The sequence below is a fragment of the Rhinatrema bivittatum genome, chromosome 1, assembly GCF_901001135.1.
Source record: "Rhinatrema bivittatum chromosome 1, aRhiBiv1.1, whole genome shotgun sequence".
In the NCBI taxonomy this organism is placed as follows: Eukaryota; Metazoa; Chordata; class Amphibia; order Gymnophiona; family Rhinatrematidae; genus Rhinatrema; species Rhinatrema bivittatum.
The window spans coordinates 601,560,144-601,581,585 of NC_042615.1; the positions used below are offsets into that span (position 1 = coordinate 601,560,144).

Here is a 21,442-nt window from a genome sequence, read left to right on the forward strand (position 1 = left end):
TCTGCCATTGAAAGTGTTGCATTTGCATCAGAAGTATCAAGAGTAGTAACTGCCACACCAGCAAGTTACCTCCATGCACCCTTTTGTTCATTTATATCCTCTGGCATTTAGGGATCCACAGTCTTTATCCCATGCCATTTTGAATTCTTTGACTGTTTCGTCTTTACCTCCTCCTCCGGAAGGGTGTTCCAGGTATCCACTACCCTCTCCGTGAAAAAATATTTTCTGCTGTTCGTTCTGAGTCATCTCCCCTGGAGTTTCATTTCATGACCTATAGTTCTACTGATTTTTTTTTTCCAACGGAAAAGGTTTGAAGTTTGTGCATCATTAAAACCTTTTAGGTATCTGAAGGTCTTTATTGTAGCTCCCCTGCAACTCCTGTCTGACAGGGTATACATATTTAGATCCTTCAGCCTTACCTCACAAGTCTTCTGATACAGTTACCACACTATTTTGGTCACTCTTCTCTGGACTGCCTCTATCCTGTCTATCCTTTTTGAGATACGGATTCCAGAACTGAACACAGCTCTCCAGGTGAGGCCTCACCAAGAACCTGTACAAGGGCATTATCATCTCCTTTTCCTTTCTGGTTATGCCTCTCTCTATGCAGCCCAGCATTCTTCTGGCTTTAGCTATCACCTTGTCAGATTGCTTTGCTGCCATCAGATCACCTGACACTATCACCCCAAGATCTCTCCCTTGGACTAGGCACATCAGTCTCTCACCACCTATCACATACAGCTCTTTTAGATTACCACATCCCAGAAGCATGACTCTACACTTCTTGGCATTGAATCCCAGCTATTAAATATTCAACCATTCTTCAAGCTTTCTTAAATCACTTTTCATTCCCTCTACTCCTTCAGGCATGTCCACTCTGTTGCAGATTTTAGTATCATCTGCAAATAGACAAACTACCTTCTATCCCTTCTGCAATGATGCTCACAAACATATTGAACAGAGCCAGTCTCAATACCACTTAACACCATTTTCTCTTCAGAGTAGATTACATTTACCATTACCCTCTGTCTCCTGTCATTCAACCAGTTCGTAATTCACGGCACCACCTTGACGCCGTTCCCAAGCTTCTCAGTTTATTCAAAAGCCTCATATGTGAGACTGTATCAAAAGCTTTGCTGAAATCCAAGTAAATCACGCTGGGGTAGATTTTATAATTTTGTGCAAGCTCGTACTTTTGTTTGCGCACCAAGCGCGAACAAGAGTACGTGGGATTTCAATAGATACGCGCGTAGCCATTAAAATCCGGGATCGGAGCGCTCAAGGCTGCCAATTTTGGGCAGCCTGCGCGCGCCGAGCCGCGCAGCCTGCCTCCGTTCCCTCCGAGGCCGCTCCGAAATCGGAGCGGCCTCGGAGGGAACTTTCTTTCACCCTCCTCTCACCTTCCCCTACCTAACCCACCCCCCCTACCTTTATCGCCGGATTTACGCCTGCCGGAGGCAGATGTAAATCTGTGCGCGCCAGCGGGCTGCTGGCGCGCCATCACCCGACCCGGGGGCTGTTCCGGAGGGCGCGGCCACGCCCCCGGAACGCCCCTGGGCCGAAACCGCGCCCGCGGCATCGCCCCCGAAACGTCACGTCACCTGTGCCACGCCCCCGACACGCCTCTCCATGCAAGCCCCGGGACTTACGCGCGTCCCGGGGCTTGCGTGCGCTGCCGAGTCTATGCAAAATAGGCTCGGCGCGTGCAGGGGGGGTTTGGGGTAGGTTTTCGGGGGGTACGTGCGTACCCCTTTGAAAATCTACCCCATTGAGCGTTCTTCCTTGATTCAATTCTCGAGTCACCCAATCAAAAAAATCACTCAGATTTATCTGACTAGACTTTCCCCTGGTGAATCCATGCTGCCTTAGATTCAATAATTTACTGGTTTGTAGATGGTTCTTTTTTTCAGCAGATTCTCCATTAATTTTCCCACCACTGAGGTGAGGCTAGCCGGCCTGTAGTTTTCAGCCTTCTCTCTGCTACCCTTCTTGAAAAGTGGGACAACTCCCACTCTTCTCCAATCTCACAGCCCCACTCCTGTTTCCAGAGATCTCTTCAATAGGTCTTTCAGTAGACCCGCCAGGACATCTCTGAGCTCCTGTGGTATCCTGGGATTTACCTCATCTGGCTCCCATGGCCTTATCCACTTTGTTTTCCTAGCTCTTCCCATACATTCTCTTCTGGAAAGGAAGTTGTCTACCCCATTCCCATTTTTGGTCTTGTCAGCCAGCAACAGTCCTTCTCGAGAGTTGTCTTTAGTGAACATAGAACTGAAGTTATTTGTTTAATATTTCTTACATTTATTCATCTCTCAGAAAGTAATATGTCAACTTTCTTTGAGACCGTATGCAGAGAAAAGAGAACAGGCTATTCACTTCTTGGACTTCAAGAGAGCACTCAACCTCACTGTCGAGCTTCTTAACTGCTTGTTCATTTGATCCCAAAAAATTGGGAAGAGCAGTTTTCATATGAACTGTATAGAGCACTATTAAGAACTGGATGGCTTACAGATTAGACTCTAGGTTTATTAAGTGAGCCATTGTGGTTTCAGTGGCTCATCTGTAGCCATTTCTGTTGAAGATCTACGCAAGTTGATCCTTGGACATCTGTTCACACTTTTTGCATCTTATCAGTGTCTGGATAGAGTATCTCAGGACAGTAACTTTGGGTAAGCTGATCTGTGTAGCTTGTTCACCCAGTAATCCACAGTCTACTGGCTGGGTCATGTTGTCTGTCTTTTAATAGTTTCTACGCAATGCAAACCTCAACTTGAGATTCCCCATGCATTCTGGCTGATTTTATCCCTGTTTGTTGATAGAGAAAGCAAGTTTGCTTAACTGTGGACAGCAAGATGAGTTGGCTATATTTAATGCTTGCCCGCCTCACTGGAGAGATGATTAGCTTGCTAAAGTTTTAAGTTCTGGAAGAGATTGAGGGGCTCATAAAACAGCCACCATATGCAGGAGCTGCCACTGCCGCACATATTTGGATTTCATCTGAGCTTTGAGAGTTGGTTCTGTCTGCACCATCAAATGACATCACCCATGTGTTTAAGGCTGACTTATTCTGTTGTACATAGGACCTTGTTGACAGACAAGCAAACTTGCTGTCCTCTCTAATGTGCTAAGTAATAGCACATGCTTTTCTCTTCCTCTAGGATGTTGGATAATGTGCTTACTACTTGTATATTTTCTTATATAAGGAACAGTGGCCAGGGTTTCCTAGTGTAGCTGCCCCCCCCCCCCCCCCGATGGGGGTACATAAAATGACGGAATGGAACTTCCCCATTGACTAAGGGTTGTCCTTCCAAATTTATTTGTGAGTTCCAAAATTAGGTCATGCAGATGAAGTGGACCTTTGATGACAGCATGGTTCAAATCAGTACTCTATTTCCCTTTGACTGCTAGGACAGGGAGGATCTCATTCCCCTTGGAGGGTCCCTGGGCTTCCCAGCCTACAGGCCATGTACTCCAGAAGATCACATAGCTGGAGGGTCCCTAGTTCCCATCCTATTATGGAATGGGCAGGGAAGGAAAGGTAAAAAATCTGTTTAAGTTCCCATTTCTATAGCTCTTGCTACAAACTTGGTCACCCAAGCCATTTTAAAGGAACATACCCACAGTGTTTGTTCTTTTAACTTCACAGAAACACATCAAGTTTAATGTTCACCCATCCGAAAAACTGTCCAGTGGTTTTTTGGAAGTACTACATGCAAAATATTTTAACATGTTCAAACAAGGCAACCATGGAATTCCTCAAGTCTCCCCCACCTAGATTTTCTGGTACAACTTCTCATATTTAAAAGAATACACCATATTTTGGGGGTTCCCCTACATTAGGCTGTGGGAAGCCAGAATTTTTACATTTTATTGAGGTAAAATTTTACACTGTGGATAGAGGGCATTTACTACCCATCCATTTGAGTATTAAACAGATATGATTTCTCTTGACTTTAGTATGGCCTTTTGATTATCATGTGATCTATTCATAAGCTAAATAGACATGTAATTTAGGCCAGTTCTCAATGTGTAGACATTTGAAAACTTGGGATGGGTTCCTAAATGCAATGGAATAAGGATTCATGTTTTATATAATTCTCTAACTGCATGTTTAAATGAAATAATTTAAATAAGAATTATAATACTGATACCTGTCAACTTTTGAAGCTTCCAAAGTACTTGAAGCTATGTAGGATGGAAGGTGGATTGTTTTGAGCCTGAAGTTGCTGCTTTGGTTGCTTCTGTAATTGAAGATAATTCATTTTGTACTTGCAGTATGTTTGCACTTTCCTGTTGGCTCAATAAGAGATCAGAATCATTACTGTATTGATTTTCTGCAATATAGTATTAAATTTGTACTTTTTTTTTATTGTGCAGGCTCCAAAATGGTATCCATTACTCAGCAGCAAATACACAAAGTTTAAGCCTGAGATGCAGATCAGTCTCTCACTGGAAGCTGATACAAAACCTCATATAGATGGGTTTAAAGCAAAAGAAGCTCCTCCTAGGGAAGGGAAAGGTGAGTATATTGTGATCAATCCTTTGTTACAGGTGCCATGCAAGACCACTTTATCCCTTTAAGGGGCCCCAGGCTAGCTTTAGAGGATGGATTCTTTTTTTTTCCCATAGTAACCACCTCCTCCCCCTCCCCAACTCTGTTGCTGCAGTTTTCCTCCTGTGTGCCAGCTGATGTGAAGGCAGCTATATATCACCACCTTCTTCTGGCCTATGCAAGTTGATACAAGCACACTCATCTTTGTCTTTGTCAGCTGACACAAGAAAACCTCTACATTCTGGCCTGAGCGGGCATATGCACCAGTGGTTAAGGCATATTCCTCCTCCTGGCTTATGTGGGCTGGCATAAGGGCCGGTTTAAGAGCGTTGTGTTGTGGCCATCACCATCATAAGGGTATTAAGCACTCTAGGTGAACTTTCAACCTTGTTACCTCTTTCACCCACAATTAGCTTTCAGACCCCAGTCCTCCCTTGAGGTTTTAATTATTAAACTCAATCATTATCCTTACCACCACCACATCTTGTAAGAATATATAACTGGACATTACCTTAAACTATTAAACTTTATTTCTTATATATTCATTATGAGTAGATAACCAAACCACTGGTGGCCTGGCAAACCTCATGATTGGTTTTTACCCCAATAATTTGCCACTATAACACTGTTATGAAAATTTTAGAAGCTGTCTGCTTCAATGGTAAAATGTGCCATTTTATTATTGATGTTGATATGCTGAATTGAAATCTGACAGTTAAACCAGCTGATTGGCTGTTTCCATGATACTTAAGATTTTATGTTTAGTCTATCTATTGTGCAGGTAGAGCATAAATAGTGTTAATAAATTTGTCTTTGTGTATTTATGGTTGCATAATATTTCACCTGACCTGTTTAAGTTACACTTTATAATCCTTTTGCAGATTTAATTTTTAGAAATAAAACTTACTGGAAACAAAATGCTAAAAACTTTTATGTATGTACAGAGGCTTGCAAAAGTATTCAAGTCCTCTCTCTCCTAAAAAGTCAGCAGATTTCTGTGGATTTCAAATGATACTTACATAGATTGCACCAGATAATATGCTTATTGCAAACCAGTATACTGTTAAATTAAATTTTTCCGTCGATAGCAGGGCTGAATTAGCCATGCTGTCTGGGAAGCATCGTGACCCCGAAGTAGGCTGAGTTTCCTCAGTGAGTCACAGAGCTTTGATTCTGTGCGTCTGCGCGATGATATTCCCGCGCGATTCCCTCTTCTCCTCAGTTTCTTTTTTTTCTGCAAGCCGAGTTGCACGCGGGCTTTTTCCTCAGTAGATTATTTCTATCAGGAAATCTTTTTTGCAATTTTTATTCAACCCCCCCACCCCACCCCGCTCATGTTTTTTAAATCTTTTTTGATCCCAGATGGCTCCGAAGCCATCTGGATTCAAATACTGCCAGTGTGGCAAAATTTATGTCCATCATTGATGGACATAATTATTGCTACATCTGTTTAGGTCCTGACCACGACCAAGCCTTGTGTAGAGACTGTGGTTGGATGTCGCCAAGGGCCCAGTGCCGTTCCACCATTCCACATACTTGGCATTACAGCTGAAAATGATCTATTTAATAGCCACTATTGCCGAAAGGTTTTTACCCTTGCCTATTCTTGATGTTGCCTGAACTTCACTGGCCCTGACTCCATCCCATTTTGGTTCGGTCTCCTCGTTCCTTGCACCCCACCAGGACCCGCAACCTCGACCCAAGAGGGAGAGGGTTGACCAAGCAGAAGACCTTGCCTTGTATCATGTCAGCTACTGCCTTCTAGGGCCTGGTCCATATTTGCATGCCCCAGACTGCATCAACCTAGCAGCAGCCCAAGGACTGACATCCCCCATAGTGTGACAGATTGCTGAGCCATGAGCTCAGCTTCAGCTTTTGCTATACAGGGTATAGCAACAACAAGAACTCAATCATATCACAGGCTTCCTGCAGGACTTTGCCAACTGCAAGAACAACCTACAAGCTGCCAGTTCTACGACCCCCAACTAATGCTATGATGCTGCCCCCACCAGTGCACTCTCAGCTTCTCCAGGACCTGCTACTTGTCTCTCTTCTCCACCCCTCTACAGTGGAGATCCCAAGGCCTGCCAGGGTTTTCTTAACCAATGCCTCATACAATTTGAGCTGCAGGCTGCCAGCTTCACTACCGACCATGCCAAAGTAACCTTTATTTCGCTCCTGTCTGGCCAGACGTTAGCATGGGACTCTTACCTGTGGGAGAGAAATGTCCTGATTCTTGCCTACCTCTCGGAGTTCCTAGCTTAGTTTAGAAGGGCCTTCGAGCAAGGCCAATCCTCCTTAGCTGCTGCTGACCTAATTTGTTTGTGCCAAGGATCCAGGATGGTGGGGCAGTATGCAATCTAGTTCTGCACATTTGGCTTCAGAACTCTGATGGAACAAGTAAAGCCAGATTTCTGTTTTCTGGCAAGGTCTCTGACTAAATAAAAGGTAAACTGCAAGAGGCTTCCCCATTTGGATGACCTGATCTCCCTATATATCAAGGTATACATACAGTTGTGCTTATAAGTTTACATACCTCTGGCAGAATTTGTAAGATGTGTAGTATTTTAAGAAAACATGAGTGATCAGACAAAACATATGTCTGTTATTTTTAATGTGTTTCAGATTAAACTATTATGCATCACAGAATAGAACAATCATTAAACCATAGCAATAAAGGAAATAATAAAATGGTGCTGTTAAAAAGTTTGCATACCTTTGAATGTTTGGGCTGATAATATATGCTCAAGTTGACACACACAGGTTGAAATGGCAATGAAGGGTAAAGATATCCACACCTGTGCCTTGTTTGATTGTCATTAGAGTCTGTATATAAATATATACATGGATAAGCTACTGTTAATTGTACGAAGTTGTTGTATATGTAAACCGGAGTGAAGGCAGCTAGCTATACTTTGGTATAAAAAAACTCATAAATAAATAAAATAAAATAATCAAGTTTCTTAGCTCTTGAGAAACCCTTGTGTATTTAATCCAGGGCTGCACTGACTTTAACAGTTCTTTTGCTTTCCACATGATTCAGTAACCAAAGGATCTGCGAGCAAAAGTAGTTCAATTTTTTTTTTTTTTTTGTATTTAAGATTTTTATTGAACCAACAGAAAGTTACAAACCAACCAAGTTATGCATAAACAACATTGATCTGATAGTGCAAACATTAATCATTACAAAGCAGTCCAAGCTGTGATTTTCCCCCGCACGCAGACCTTCATGGTTCGTTTGATTATTATACCCCCCCCCCCCCCCCCCACATGCTTCACACGTACACAAAATCATTAAGAGACAACTGAGGTCACAGTCAGGGAAGTTTAGGAAACCACCTTAAGATAACCAGGGGACGTAAGACAGGAAATGAGCCTGTCCGAAATCCAAACGATATTCAAAGCACTGTAACACCAGACATTTTAGAGAACCATTTGTGATATGGGAGCCAAATTGACACAAAGCAGGACACTCTCTTGTGTTTATAGGCTGTGATTTGAGATAGTAAACAAATCCTCCGTACTTTTTGTTGGATGTCCTCTATCTTAGGAAGGTTGAGGGATTTCCACAATCTCGCTATCTCACAGCGACTGGCTGTGAATACTTACTGAGTGAACTGGTGAAAAGACTTCGGCACTCCAGACTTCACCTGACCCAGCAACACTTGTGCAGGTGTGAAAACTGGCATTCCAGGAAAAATTTCGCTTAACCAATGAAACACTTTCCCCCAGACCGTCTTAACATGAGTACAGGCCCACCACATGTGATAGAATGTACCCTCCTCTGTACAACCTCACCAACATGTATCAGGGTAAAGAGGTGTGTATTTATGCAATTGAGAAGGACACCTGTACCATCGGTATAGGAGTTTGTAAGAGTTTTCAATGAGCGAAGCAGCAATATGTCCCCTGCCCAGGTTCTGAAAAATCGATTTCCAAATTTGAGGGGTCCAGTTAACCTGAAGGTCTTGCTCCCATGCCTTTTGAAAGGCATAAATGGTGGTGTCCCGTACCATTAACATTTGATACAACCTAGACAATATTCTAGTACAGCTATGAGCCCTCTCACATAACTTTTCAAAATCGGATGCACCCTGGGCGAAATGTGTAGCAAGCAAGTTAGTCCTAGCAAAGTGAGCCAATTGTAAGTAGAAGTACCTGGCCGACTCAGGTAAATCATAAGCCCGCTGAAGGTCAGCAAAAGGGCGTAAAGATGAGGAACCCCAAACATGTCCCCATGTCCATATGCCCCGTCTCCTCCACTCTAAATAGGCCGAGCTCTCAAATCCCGGGCTAAAAGCTTTGTTGGTATAAATATGTGTGCTAGCATGATATGCCCTATTACCCACCAACGAAGCACTATATCGGTGCCATAACTGAAGCAGCATAAGTGTGGAGGGAGGCAGCACCGAGTCTGTCTACCAACCAAGTATGTTTAGGCTGCCATATAAAACTAGAAAGTGGTATGTCTCCAAGAAGTTCCTGATTAATAAGCGCCCACTGCTTCGGTCGTCTGGTGAGATGCATATCTACCAAGTTTTTGAACTGAGCAGCACGAAAGTAACGGAGAAGATCCGGTACTCCCAAACCACCCATACGTTTTGGTTGGGTTAAGATTCTCCTGGCAACCCGGGGCCTGCGACCCCCCCCCCCCCCCCCCCCCCCCCCCCCAAATAAAATTCATACAACGCCTCTGCCACTGTTGTAACGTGGATACTGAAACCTGTACCGGGAGCATCTGAAAAAGATATAGTAATTTCGGGAGAATGCTCATCTTAAAAACAGCCATTCTTCCCAGCCATGAAATCTGGTAGCGACTCCATTCCTCCATATCCTTAGATAATTTACTCCAAAGGGGGGTGTAATTGATGTGAAACAAATCGGAAGAGGCAGTCAACTGGATCCCTAGATATTTAATTTGGGTTTTGGCCCATTTAAAAGGAAACAACTCCTGTAGTTGACGCACTGAGCGGGAGTGTAAGTTGATAAGTACCTCTGATTTATCCCAGTTTACTGTAAAACCAGAAACCCTACCAAAAGCCTCCATCTCCTCAATTACACAGTCAAGGGAATTTGCTGGATCTGTGAGCGTAAAAAGTATGTCGTCAGCATACAGAGAAATTTTGGTGATGAAATCTCCTATGGTCACGCCAGAAATATTTGGATTTCTACGAATGTTAATAGCAAACGGCTCCAGAAATAATGCAAAAAGGAGCGGGGAGAGCGGGCATCCCTGCCTAGTCCCCCTACCCACGTCAAAGGGAGCTGAATAACCGCCATTAATCTTCAAACAAGCCCGAGGTGAATGGTAAAGCTGACCCAACCACTGCAAGTAGGAGGCGCCAAAACCCATATGTGCCAATGTTTGGAAGAGATAAGGCCAGTGCACCCGGTCAAATGCTTTGTCCGCATCAATTGACAAAGCCACCGCCGGAATTTTATGTTTTTGGGCATACCATATAGTATCAATAATTTTGTGGACATTGTCAGCGGTGGTTCGACCGGGAATAAAACCAGCCTGGTCAACCCCTACCAGTTGAGTGATAAAACAAGTTAATCGATTCGCTAGGATTTTTGCTAGCAACTTGATATCAATGTTTAGCAAAGAAATAGGCCGGTATGAGCCACATACAGAAGGGTCCCGGCCAGGTTTAACTAATAAAGTAATCCCAGCCAGATTAGTCTGTGCAGGCAAGGTGGACCCTGTCTGCAGGGAGTTAAAAAACTTCAGTAAAATGGGGGAGAGGGCCGTAGCAAATTGTTTATAGAACCGGGGCGTAAACCCGTCAAGGCCTGGCGATTTTCCCACTTTAAGTGAATTAATAGCTTCCTCTAATTCTATAGATGTAATATCTCTATCGAGAAATTGCCTCTGGGCTGAAGTCAGCTGAGGGAGAGGCATCCGAGAGAGGTAGGCCTCAACCGAGGCCGCCTCTATATCAATTTCCCCCTTATATAAGGTCGAGTAGAATTTATGAAAACATTGTCGAATTGAGGTATTATCAGTGAAAAAGCCCCCCGAATCATCTTTGAGTTTAGAAATATGAGCCTGGGCCTATTTCCTTTTAAGACAATGAGCTAAGTATCGGCCAGCTTTGTTCCCGCCCTCAAAAAACTGCTGTTGGGCCATTTCCAATTGATGGGCGATCCGAGCAGAATCTAAAGCCATGATCTTACCTCTAAGCTCCTGCATGGGACCCCGTAAGGATGGGCGATCCCCTCCCCGCATGTGAGCCCGCTCCAACCGTGCCAGATCGGTCAGCAAAGTCTGGCGCTCCCGCTCACGTCTCCGTTTGGCATAAGATGCCCGCGCAATGCAGGATCCCCGCAAAACATATTTTAAGCATTCCCATAGCGTCCCTGCCCCCACCTCTCCTGTATCATTAAGACGAATATATTCCTTAATTTCCTGTGCCAGCTGTTTCTGAAAGAGATTATCTTCCAGCAGGGAATCATTCAACCGCCAAAAACGTTGGCCGGTATCCGACTGGCCCACCACTAGTTTAAACCAAATAGGAGCATGGTCAGACCAAACTGTAGGCTCAATATCTACTGCCTGTACAGCATTAAGTTTAGTTTTGTCAACCATAAACATGTCTAAACGCGAGTAGCTATTATGTGGGGGCAAGAAGTAAGTATAACATCGAGAGGTTGAAAAGCGGGAGCGCCAAACATCCACCCCAGATACAAGCGTGAGGATCTTCCTGAGAGCCTTCCGGGCAAGGGCGGGGTCAGAGCTAGACCCCGTGGAATTATCTAAACGTGGATTGAGCGTCAGATTAAAATCCCCTCCCAAAATGACACTGCCCACTGCATGAGCCTCTAGCACCTGGTACAGCTTAATATAGAATGCTTCCTTCTGAGAGGTGGGGCCATATACAGAACACAAAGCATAGGGTTCCCCACCCAGTATGACATTAAGGAGTAAAAACCTTCCTTGAGGATCAGAAACTGTATTCTGTACTTCTACTTGAACATCTTTATGAAATAGAATGCCAACACCTGAATATTTAGAATCAGGGGTTGCTGCCGCCCAAAATTGAGTCGGGTATTTATCTGAGCGTAATAGACCCTCATACCGCTTACGAAGGTGTGTTTCTTGTAAGTAAAGGATCCCGGCAGATAAACGCTCCACCTCCTGGTATAATAGCTTCCGTTTCCTGCCAGAGTTTAAACCCTTAACATTAAGTGAAAGAAAGGTAATTGAAGCCATAATCTTTAAATCCATTCACCCAGCTCTGCCATCAAAAACAGACTCAGCACCTCCCGTGAGAGGGCCGCATGGTTCCCCAATCTGTAGAGACCCCACATACTATTCGTCCCCAGTAATCTTCCCTCCCCCATAGTCATGTATACAATGTGAAGCAAAATCCCCCAAACCCCCCACACCCCCCACCCTCAGAGTACCCTGGATGGATTCCCACCATCCAGGAGAAACCTAGGGAGGAAGAAGCCATGCCGGTGGGCGGATTCCTCCCACCCCCGAAGCTTCTCGCCATTACTCCTGTATCGCAACCAGAGAAAACTGAAACTGAATTAACCCACACCATTACCAAGTCCAACATTGAAGATAGGGGACAACATTAGAAAATGTCCAACCGAAAAAACCGGTCTGTGAGAGACATATCAAACAGTCTGTCCAGGCAGCTCAAGTATCAACTGCAGTCACCCCTGCGTCACTAGCATTCCTGCGAAGCCGATGACCTCCTTTGGTGACACGTTGCCACCGTGGGGCAGCCGGTGCAGAGCCGGAGGGTCTCAGATCCTTAGATGCTGGTAAGTCCACCGAAAGTCCCAGTTCTTTTAGAACCTGTACTGCTGTATCCAGAGTGTGGACTTTGTAGGATTTCCCGTCCACCTGAAACCACAAGCTGAAAGGAAAGAGCCATCTGCAGCATATTGATGCAGTAGTAAGTGCCGCAGTGATCAGACGAAAAGATAAGCGCTTGTGTAGAGTGCTTGAGGCCAAATCCGCGTAAATGGAAATCTCATTTCCTTCCCAAATCCACACTCGGCGTCGCCTGGCTGCCACAGCAATTTTTTCTTTGTACACAAACAAGTGAAAGCAGACTACGATATCACGTGGCCGATTGCCAACCTTAGGTCCCAGCGACCTATGCGCTCGCTCAATCTGTGGATCAGCAGTAGTGCCCCCATCTTCATTCTCCGGACCCCCGAGATTGCAGCGTCTAGACCTGTTCTCCAGGTCTTCAAGCTTATCCTCCAGAGCTCTCTGTGCAGATTTTAAGCCTGCAATCTCCGCATTTTGTAGCAGCCCTCGTTCCTCCTGCTCATCCAGCCGCGTGTCAGCCTCGTCCAGTCTGCGGCCTAAGGCCGCATGGTCCTCCCTCATTTCTTGCAGCGTTTCGGCTATTTCAGTCTTAAATACCTTAATGTCTTTCCGCAGCTCTATAAACCAGGAGCGCATTTCGGAACGTAGAGGCCGATCCGAATCCAGAAGTTCCGGAGGAGCCCCCTCAGTCTCCAAATCCTCTGACTCAGCAGCCGCCGCCATTTTGTGGTCCGTGGGGTCCGGGGCCTCACCGCTTTTAATATAGGAATATTTTTTGAAGTCCACCATTTTTTTCTTCTGAGCCATGGTCCCCCTGGTCTCCGCTGCCAGGATCGCTAAAATTCGCCGCAAAACGAGGGGTTTTACTGTTGATTATTGCTTAAAACGCTCCGGGGGCTGAGAGCTCTGCTAAAAAGCACCCGGCATGGGAAGTGACGTCACTTCCTCCAAAAGTAGTTCAATTTTATAAATCAGGAAGAGGATATAAAACGATATCCAAAGATTTGAAAGTGCCAATCAGTACTGTTCAAACTCTGATCAAGAAGTGGAAAATTATGGGTTCTGTTAATACTAAGCCACGGTCAGGTAGACCAAGAAAGATTTCAGACACAACTGCCAGGAAAATTTGTCGAGATGCAAAGAAAAACCTACAAGCACTTCTACTGAAACAAAGTGGTGTGGGTGTTTCAGCATGCACAGTAAGGAGATACTTGAACAAAGATGGGGATGCATGGTAGAGTTGCCAGAAAAAAGCCATTGCTGCACCAATGCCACTAAACAGCCCGCTTATAATACACCAAACAGAACCTAGAGAATCCTCAAAACTTCTGGAATAAAATTTGGAGTGATGAGACAAAATTGAACTTTATGGTCACAACCGTAAATACTATGTTTGGAGAGGAGTCAACAAGGCCTATGAAGAGATGCACACCATCCCTACCATGAAGCATGGAGGTGGATCTCTGCTATTCTGGGGAGGTGTGAGCTACAACAGTACAGGGAATTTAGTCAAAATTGATGGCAGGATAAATGCAGCATCTTATCAGAAAATATCGGAGGAGAATTTGCATTCATCAGCTAGGAAGCTGCGCATGGGTTGCACTTGGACGTTCATCATGACAATGATCCAAAACATTAGTTCAAGTCGACCCTTCAGTGGCTGCAGCAGAAGAAAGTGAAAGTTCTGGAGTGGCCAACACAGTCTCCTGACCTCAACATCGTTGAGCCACTTTGGGGAGAACTCAGGCAGTTCATGCTAGACAACCAAATAATATACATGATCTGGAGGCAAGAGGAATAGGAAGCTTTGCTACATGAGAAAATAAAATAAAGGGCCTCATTCACAACTATAACAAACAACTGCAAACTGTTATTGATGCAAAAGGGAGCAATACATGATATTAAGAACTAAGGGTATGCAAACTTTGAACAGGACCATTTTATAATTTCCTTTATTACTATAGTTTGTTTAATAATTAAGCTATTCTGTGATGCATACTAGTTTATTTTGAAACACATTAAAAATAAAATATTTTGTCTGATCACTCATGTTTTCTTAAAACGCTATATAGCGCCAATTGTCCTTGTGTTTCTCTTGGCCTCACTGGCTCTATCCAGGCTGGCAGGGGCTTGTAAATCTGTCAAGCTGGTCACATACACAACAACTGTATTGTCTCTCGCTCATCTCTGCATTTGGTTGCAGATAGCCATACTGGCCAATGTCCATTTTTCTGACATCAGCAAGAATTGGGATATCCTTATACACTCAGATAAGTCCTGCTGGCTTCCAGAACCTATGGTCTTAAGTCAAGGGGGGAGGGGTGGGTCAGGCAGAAGACTTTGCCTTGTCTCATGTCAGCTGCAGTCTGCTAAGGCTTGGTCGGGGTTTGCATGTTGCAAGCTGTGTCAACTTAGCAGCAACCCAAGGGCTCACATCTCCTGCAGCATGACACTCAATCTCTCCAAGAATCACCCCCTCTGCCTCAAGACTTCTCTCCTTTCCCTTCTCTCCCAACAGCATTCAACCTTATCTGTAGTGATAGCTCATGGTTCCTCTTCCCTCCTCCTCCTCCTCAGGCAGCATGCTAATGTTGTGGCTCTTGCATTCTGTAGTGTAGCACTGCATTTGTGTATCTGCGCAGAGTGAGTAAGCTTGTGGGAAGTGCTTCTTGGAGGGGCAGCATTTCAAATGCTACATCATATCAATGGCACTGGATAGGACAGCTGGCCCTTTGATGGGGAGGAAGGGATGGGACATAAGAGTTATTTTATTTTGGCTGTTTGGTGGGGGACTAGAAATGCTATATCTGTAATACAGGAGGGCAAATGCTTTTTCCAGTGGGGGGTGTGTTTGTGTGTAAGATCTGAAATGTAGCATGTTTTTCTGTCTGCACTGGCTTCTGGTAGTGGTGGAGGGTGTAGAAATGTCGCATCCACAGTTCTTCAAATGGAATAAAATTAGGGTGTACATAGGTTTAAACATACTGTTGCAATTTTCAAAAACACTTTATTCATGTTAAGTACACTTAATATGGATAAAATCTATTGACAATTCAATTGCATATGTTAGCTTTTCATTTACTGCAGGTAAGTCAGGCTTTGAACCACTTTAACCTAAGGGAGTGGTTTTTTTTTTGGTTTTTTTTTTTTAAAGAAGTGATGACATTATCTGTTACATGTTTTTCATTTTTCTCTGTTTGACATTTCCTAATAGAGCGGGGGCATGAGGCTATTCAAGAGTATATTTGATTGAGGCAGGGTGGTGACTGAAGTATGGGCAAGTGTCTTTAGCTTCTTGCCCATGGTTTGTTCTGCTGTCACGCTGTGAGTATGCTTCATGAGCTGCTTCCATCTTGTTCTAGATGATACTGACCTCATGAGAGTGTAATGGCATTTCTGAAAAGGGATGAATGAGGTTCATGCATATTGTAATGGAACTGATAATATATTACATGCTGAAGACAAGGGCCTGGGTTTTATTTATTTTATTTATTTATTTAAAAACTTTTCTATACAGTCGTTTAGTAGTATACCATCACAACGGTTTACAGATAGGCACATAAATAAATCTGGTTAGGATTATAAATTAGCTAGTAGGTGCCAATAAAGTTTCGGTTACATGATTCAAATAATATACGCTATTTGGATCGTGGATTGGAAATTCTATTTATATGAATAATAGGATATCCATATATGAGAATACTGTACTCTTAAATTAATTTTTAGGTATGAAAAGATAATAAAGGAGGGATAACAGCTATTGTTGACTTTTAACAGTGTGTCTGAGTTTTCTTTCTTGTCCGCTAGTATTCCTTACTCCCCACTCTCATTGTGAAAAGCTTTTTTGAAGAGCCATGTTTTTAAACTTTTTTTTTAAAGAGTTTTAGATGTTTTATTAGTCTTATTTAGAGTGGCACTGTGTTCCATAATATTGGGCCGGCTAGGGATAGTGCTCTCTCTCTTACTTGCGTCAGTTTTGCTGTCTTTACAGAGGGAATGGTTAGTAGAGCTTTATTGGCTGATCTTAGATTTCTCTGGGGGACATGTAGTCGTAGTGCAGTGCTTAGCCAGTCAGTATTTTCCTCATAGATTAGTTTGTGGATTGTGCATAGTGTTTTAAATTGCATTCTTTGTTCAATTGGCAGCCAATGTAATTCCGCGAGCATTTGAGTGATGTGATCTCTTCTGCCTTTTCCAGTTAGAATTCTGGCTGCAGAGTTCTGTAAGATTTGTAGTGGTCTTAGTGTTGTGTATGGTAATCCAAGCAGAAGTGTGTTACAATAGTCTGTGCTCGCGAATATAAGTGCTTGAAGAACAGTTTTAAAGTTCGCTTGGGTTAATAGGGGTTTTAGCCTTCTAAGCACCATAAGTTTGGCGTAACCTTCCCTAACTTTCATTGATATGTGTTGCTTAAGATTGAGTTCATTGTCAATTATTACACCTAGGTTTCTGGCTTTTTCGGTTAGTTCCACTATCTGATCCTTTTTAAGTTTGATGGGGGAGGTATTTGGCTTGTTTTCTGAGATTCTTGGAGCCTGTTTACTATCTTTTTATTCATGTGATGCAGCAAATAGATAGGGCTTCCGAAATCTGACTCGGGGACCCCACAAGTCCAGTTTTCAGGATATCCACAATGAATATGCATGAAATTGTTTTTTTTACATTTCCCTGATCTGTATGACATGAGAGACTCCTCATGAACTACTGCTCAAGAATTAGTCATGCGATAAGAAGTAGTGGCCTATTATGGATTAGTAACTGGTTTAAAAGACAGGAATTAGAGAGTAGGACTAAATGGTCAGTTATCCAAACAGAGAAAGATCATTAGTGAAATGACCCAGGAAGCGTATTGAGACCTCTGCTATTTAGCATATTCATAAATGATCAGATTTGCAGATGACAAATTCAAAGTTGTTAAACAGTGGATTATGATAATGGGCATATATGTTTACATGAGGTGAAAAAATTGGGGATAAATGTACAAAGAGAAATAAGAAATGACTAGTGTGCATTTAGAGGTGGCCCTGCAATTATGTTAAGGAATTGGATTTCTCAATATCTTCAAAAGAAGAACAAATTAATTTATTGTATATAGTGAGGCTTACCATTGCATAATATTGGACAATATCTCCTTTGATAGAATTCTGATTCGAATCAGTGGCTGAGATTGCTTCATTGCAACAGATAACTTTTGCATTCAAGCGCTAGCTGAAGAATATCTGAGTATTTTGGGTAAATATTAGGAGTAGTGAAAAGCAAATTTTATAAAATCTGTGTGTGTATTTTGTAGTTATCTCTGTATGGACCTCTTTTCTTCATTGCTGAAAATGTTCTTTATGGAATTTTCTGTACTTATATGTTACTGGTCTGTCCTGTTCAGTTTGAAAATAGTTAAAATAAAAACAAAACAGTGGCTTGTGAAGAACTGCAGAAGGACCTTGTAAGATTGAGAAACTGGGCATTTGAATGGCAGATAAAATTTCACGTGATCAAGTGCAAAGTGGCTTATATAGGGAAAAATTATCCCAACTACAGGTGCTCTATGCTGTGTTCTGTGTTGGGAGTTACCAGCCAGGAAAAGGACCTTGGACTCCTTATGGATAATACATTGAAATCCTCAGTTTAGTGTGTGGAATCATCTGAAAAGAAATGGCGAATAAAATGGAGAATATTATTTTATGACCTTTGTATTGATCCAAGATGCAGTGGCACCTTGAGTGTTGCGTGCAGTTCTGATCAGCTTATCTCAAAAAAGATATAATGGGACTAGAAAAGGTGCAGAGGAGGGCAGCAAAAATGATAAACGGGATGGAATTGCTCCCTTATAATTAGAGGCTATGCAGATTAGGGCTCTTCATCTTGGGGAAAAAAGTAAGTTGAGAGCGACATGATAAAGTTTTTATAAAATCATGAATAGGATAGATTGGGTAAATAAAGAATGGTCATTTACCCTTTCAAATAATACTAAGACAAATGGCACTCCAGGAAACTAACAGTTAAAAACAACAAACAAAAAAAACCCCATCAGAGAGAAAAATATTTTATTCTATGCACAATGAAGTTGTGGAATCTGTTGCCAGTGTGACTAAAATAACTGAATTTCACAGAGATTGGGGAAAAGTCCTTAAACATTATTAATCAGATAGATTAGAGAGAGCCATTTCTATCCCTGGGTGTGAGTAATAAGTTGATGTACACTTTGGGATTTTCCGGTTATGTTTGACCCAGTCTGACCCCAATTTGAGACAAGATGCCACATTTAATCGATCTGACCCAGTGTGGAATGTCTTATGTTCTTATAAATGATATTTAAATTTTAAATCTGTGTGCACTGGAGAACCAGCATATGCCGATTTATCTCATGCATATTCATTGTGGATTTCCTGAAAACCCGATTGACTGACTTGAGTTCTGGGAGGCCCTGAAATAACTACATATTGTTTTAAGTCCCAAGTGGGTTAAATTGAGCCAATATACAGTCATTTACGAAAAAGTGTTGTGTGCATGCTCATGGCTTGTCAGTTGATATTTCAGGTAATCCTTGTTTAGAGTTACCAGATAGCTCCAGGCTGAGCTGTTTTTAACCCCTTGCATACAGATGGCGGAGGGAGGGAACCAGTACTGATGCCACAAGTCCCTGATGGCAAGGAGCCATCTGGTAATTCTATTCTTGTCACTAACCCGCAGACAGATGGCCTGTCAGACCATTATTACTTTCTCTTTGGTGTTATAATGGAACCTAAGCAGACGTTGACTATATGTACTTACTCGATATATAATACATTTGGCTTCTGTCCAGTAGTTCTCTGTCCTTTAATGCCATTTTGGCTGTGCTCACCAAGGATGTTGACAGTTGTACAATGCATGTATTTGTTTGAACTTGTGCTGTTTGCCACAGAACGTGGGCAGTTTTCAAAGACTATATGCTTTAGCTTACATTCTTTACAAAGCCACACAGGGCCAGAAACACAGCCATATGGTTGGACAGAGGCAGTGGGACAGGTGGCCTGCACAGAGGAGGATGCCTGAAACTAGAGATGTAGGTTGGGGATAGAAGTATGCTGCTGTCTGGGTGGTGAGGTGGGGGAAGAGTGCTGCCATCAGGGTGGGTGGGAGCAGGGGCCTAAGATCCTTGGAAGTTTCAGTGGGTTGCAACTAGCTGTCACAGAACTGCTTAGCAGCAAAGCACTGATATTGAGAGATGACTTGTGAAACATTAAATGTTTTTATTTTTTGTGGATCTGAAGCATATGATATGCTGACACCCACCATATAACAAAGAACGAAGTGCCCATGTATTTGTGTGCGGTATTATAAAATACAAGTAAATGTACAAAGACAAGTAAATGTAATTATTCATCCATTACAAAACTATTTTGATTCTATTTCATTCTTATCTTATAAATCAAAATCCTACTTTTGCATGTTTTTAATTCCTTTTCTACCTTTAAGGGCTAGGAACTGAGACCCATGCTGTAGTACTCTATAAACACTGTCATTGTTTTTTTGTTCCCTGATAAATATCCATGCTATATCTGCCAGAGCCTAATGCCGTCCCTCATTTTAGAAATGTAGTTATTGTAGTCACCTCTTAATAACCATGTTTAATAGTTTCTCTTAATGTCCTTTCCTTGAAATATAAGCTAATAAACAATCTGTAAGGGATTCCTTTATTATTGGATTTGCTTAATACATTTGACTAGCTTTTGAGAGTTAAATGTCCTTCATCTGGTCCATACAAGTGTTGTATCTGAAACATTTTTTTCAACTTTGCATACTTTGCTTCTAGATTATCTTTTAGGGTAACTATCACATAAGCTAAATTATTGAGGATGAATTGGTATGTGGCTAGAGCTTTCATGAGAACACCAGATTCTGATTTAGTGATGCAGTAGGGAATCAATTCAAAGGTAGTGAAACTAATTAGGTGGTTGAAGGTAAATAGGAGTTTTTGCCAATTGAGTTGTTCAGCATTGATGCTTTGTCTTAACTTGTGGACAATGGATTTTGTTCTGAATAGTAAAAGATCAAATTGGGGCATTTTCCCCTCTATTAATAGGTTATCCATGCATGAGGGAATCCCAATATGCTGTTTGATAAGTGAATTGAAAAGGCTTCTGTTTTGTTTTCAGGCTTGTATACTAAGGCATACTACATTCTCAGGTTTGAGAGACTGGTTTGGGTAGAAGAGATTTTTTCTTTTTTTGAACTAGGGAACCTAATAAGTAAGGATAGACTAGGATTTACAATTATTTTTTTGATTTTTTTGATTTATTCATTTTTGATTATCTGCTATTTTTATCATAGCACTTGGTGGTTTGGCATGTTTTGTATATGTCCCTTGTGTGTTTGTGTGAGATGGTTTGCACTTTTCTCACAAGACAAGCAGGATGGTAGTCCTCACATATGGGTGACATCAGGATGGAGCCCAATTACGGAATACTTTTGTCAAAGTTTCTAGAACTTTGGCACCTACTGGGCATGTCCAGCAATGCACTGACCCTGCATCCAACAGGGGTCCCACGTGGGTTAAGGAGCTCTCGAAATTCCTGACAGGAATTTTACTCACGGAACGTCTTTAAAAATTTTTCAAAATATTCTACCCCATAGGGGTCCCCCTATCGATATCTGTACTCCGCGGTCGAAAGGTAAGGTTTTACCCTTGTTGTGGTTGATTCCCGTTGAATTTCCCCATCGGAGCCTAACAGCCATCGACCACACCACGGCTAAATTTTTGTCAAGACCATGGTGTCTGCTTTTTGTCAGTGCCCTGATTGTCCTCTGACAATGTCCATCACAGACCCGCATAGAGTTTGTGTTTTGTGCCTGGGGGCCAACCACGATACCCTAACTTGCACCAGATGTGCCCAAATGACGCCAAAGGGCCGCAAGCCTCATTTGGAGAAAATGGAGTTTCTTTTTCATTCAAAACTTCCGACTCCATCGACCGCTTCAACTTCATCTGAGCCAGTGCCATCGACCTCTCGCCAGCAACGAGACACCGGTGCTGTTCGTCTGGCTTCGACTACTCCGAAGGTGTCAACGTCTTCCTCCTCGCCTTAGGAAAAGGACGGAGGAGAACATTGTGAAAAGCGTCA

At 42.7% G+C, this 21,442-nt stretch overlaps 1 protein-coding gene across 2 annotated transcripts in view; it reads left to right on the top strand.

Moving 5' to 3' along the window:
- CEP120 (centrosomal protein 120) overlaps window positions 1-21,442 on the top strand; it is a 419,833-nt gene that overhangs the window by 62,610 nt on the left and 335,781 nt on the right. For both annotated transcript variants that reach the window (XM_029619774.1, XM_029619782.1), the window contains one exon: window positions 4,378-4,519. In XM_029619774.1, coding sequence (XP_029475634.1) covers window positions 4,378-4,519 — 142 coding nt within the window. The remainder of the gene's footprint in view (window positions 1-4,377; window positions 4,520-21,442) is intronic.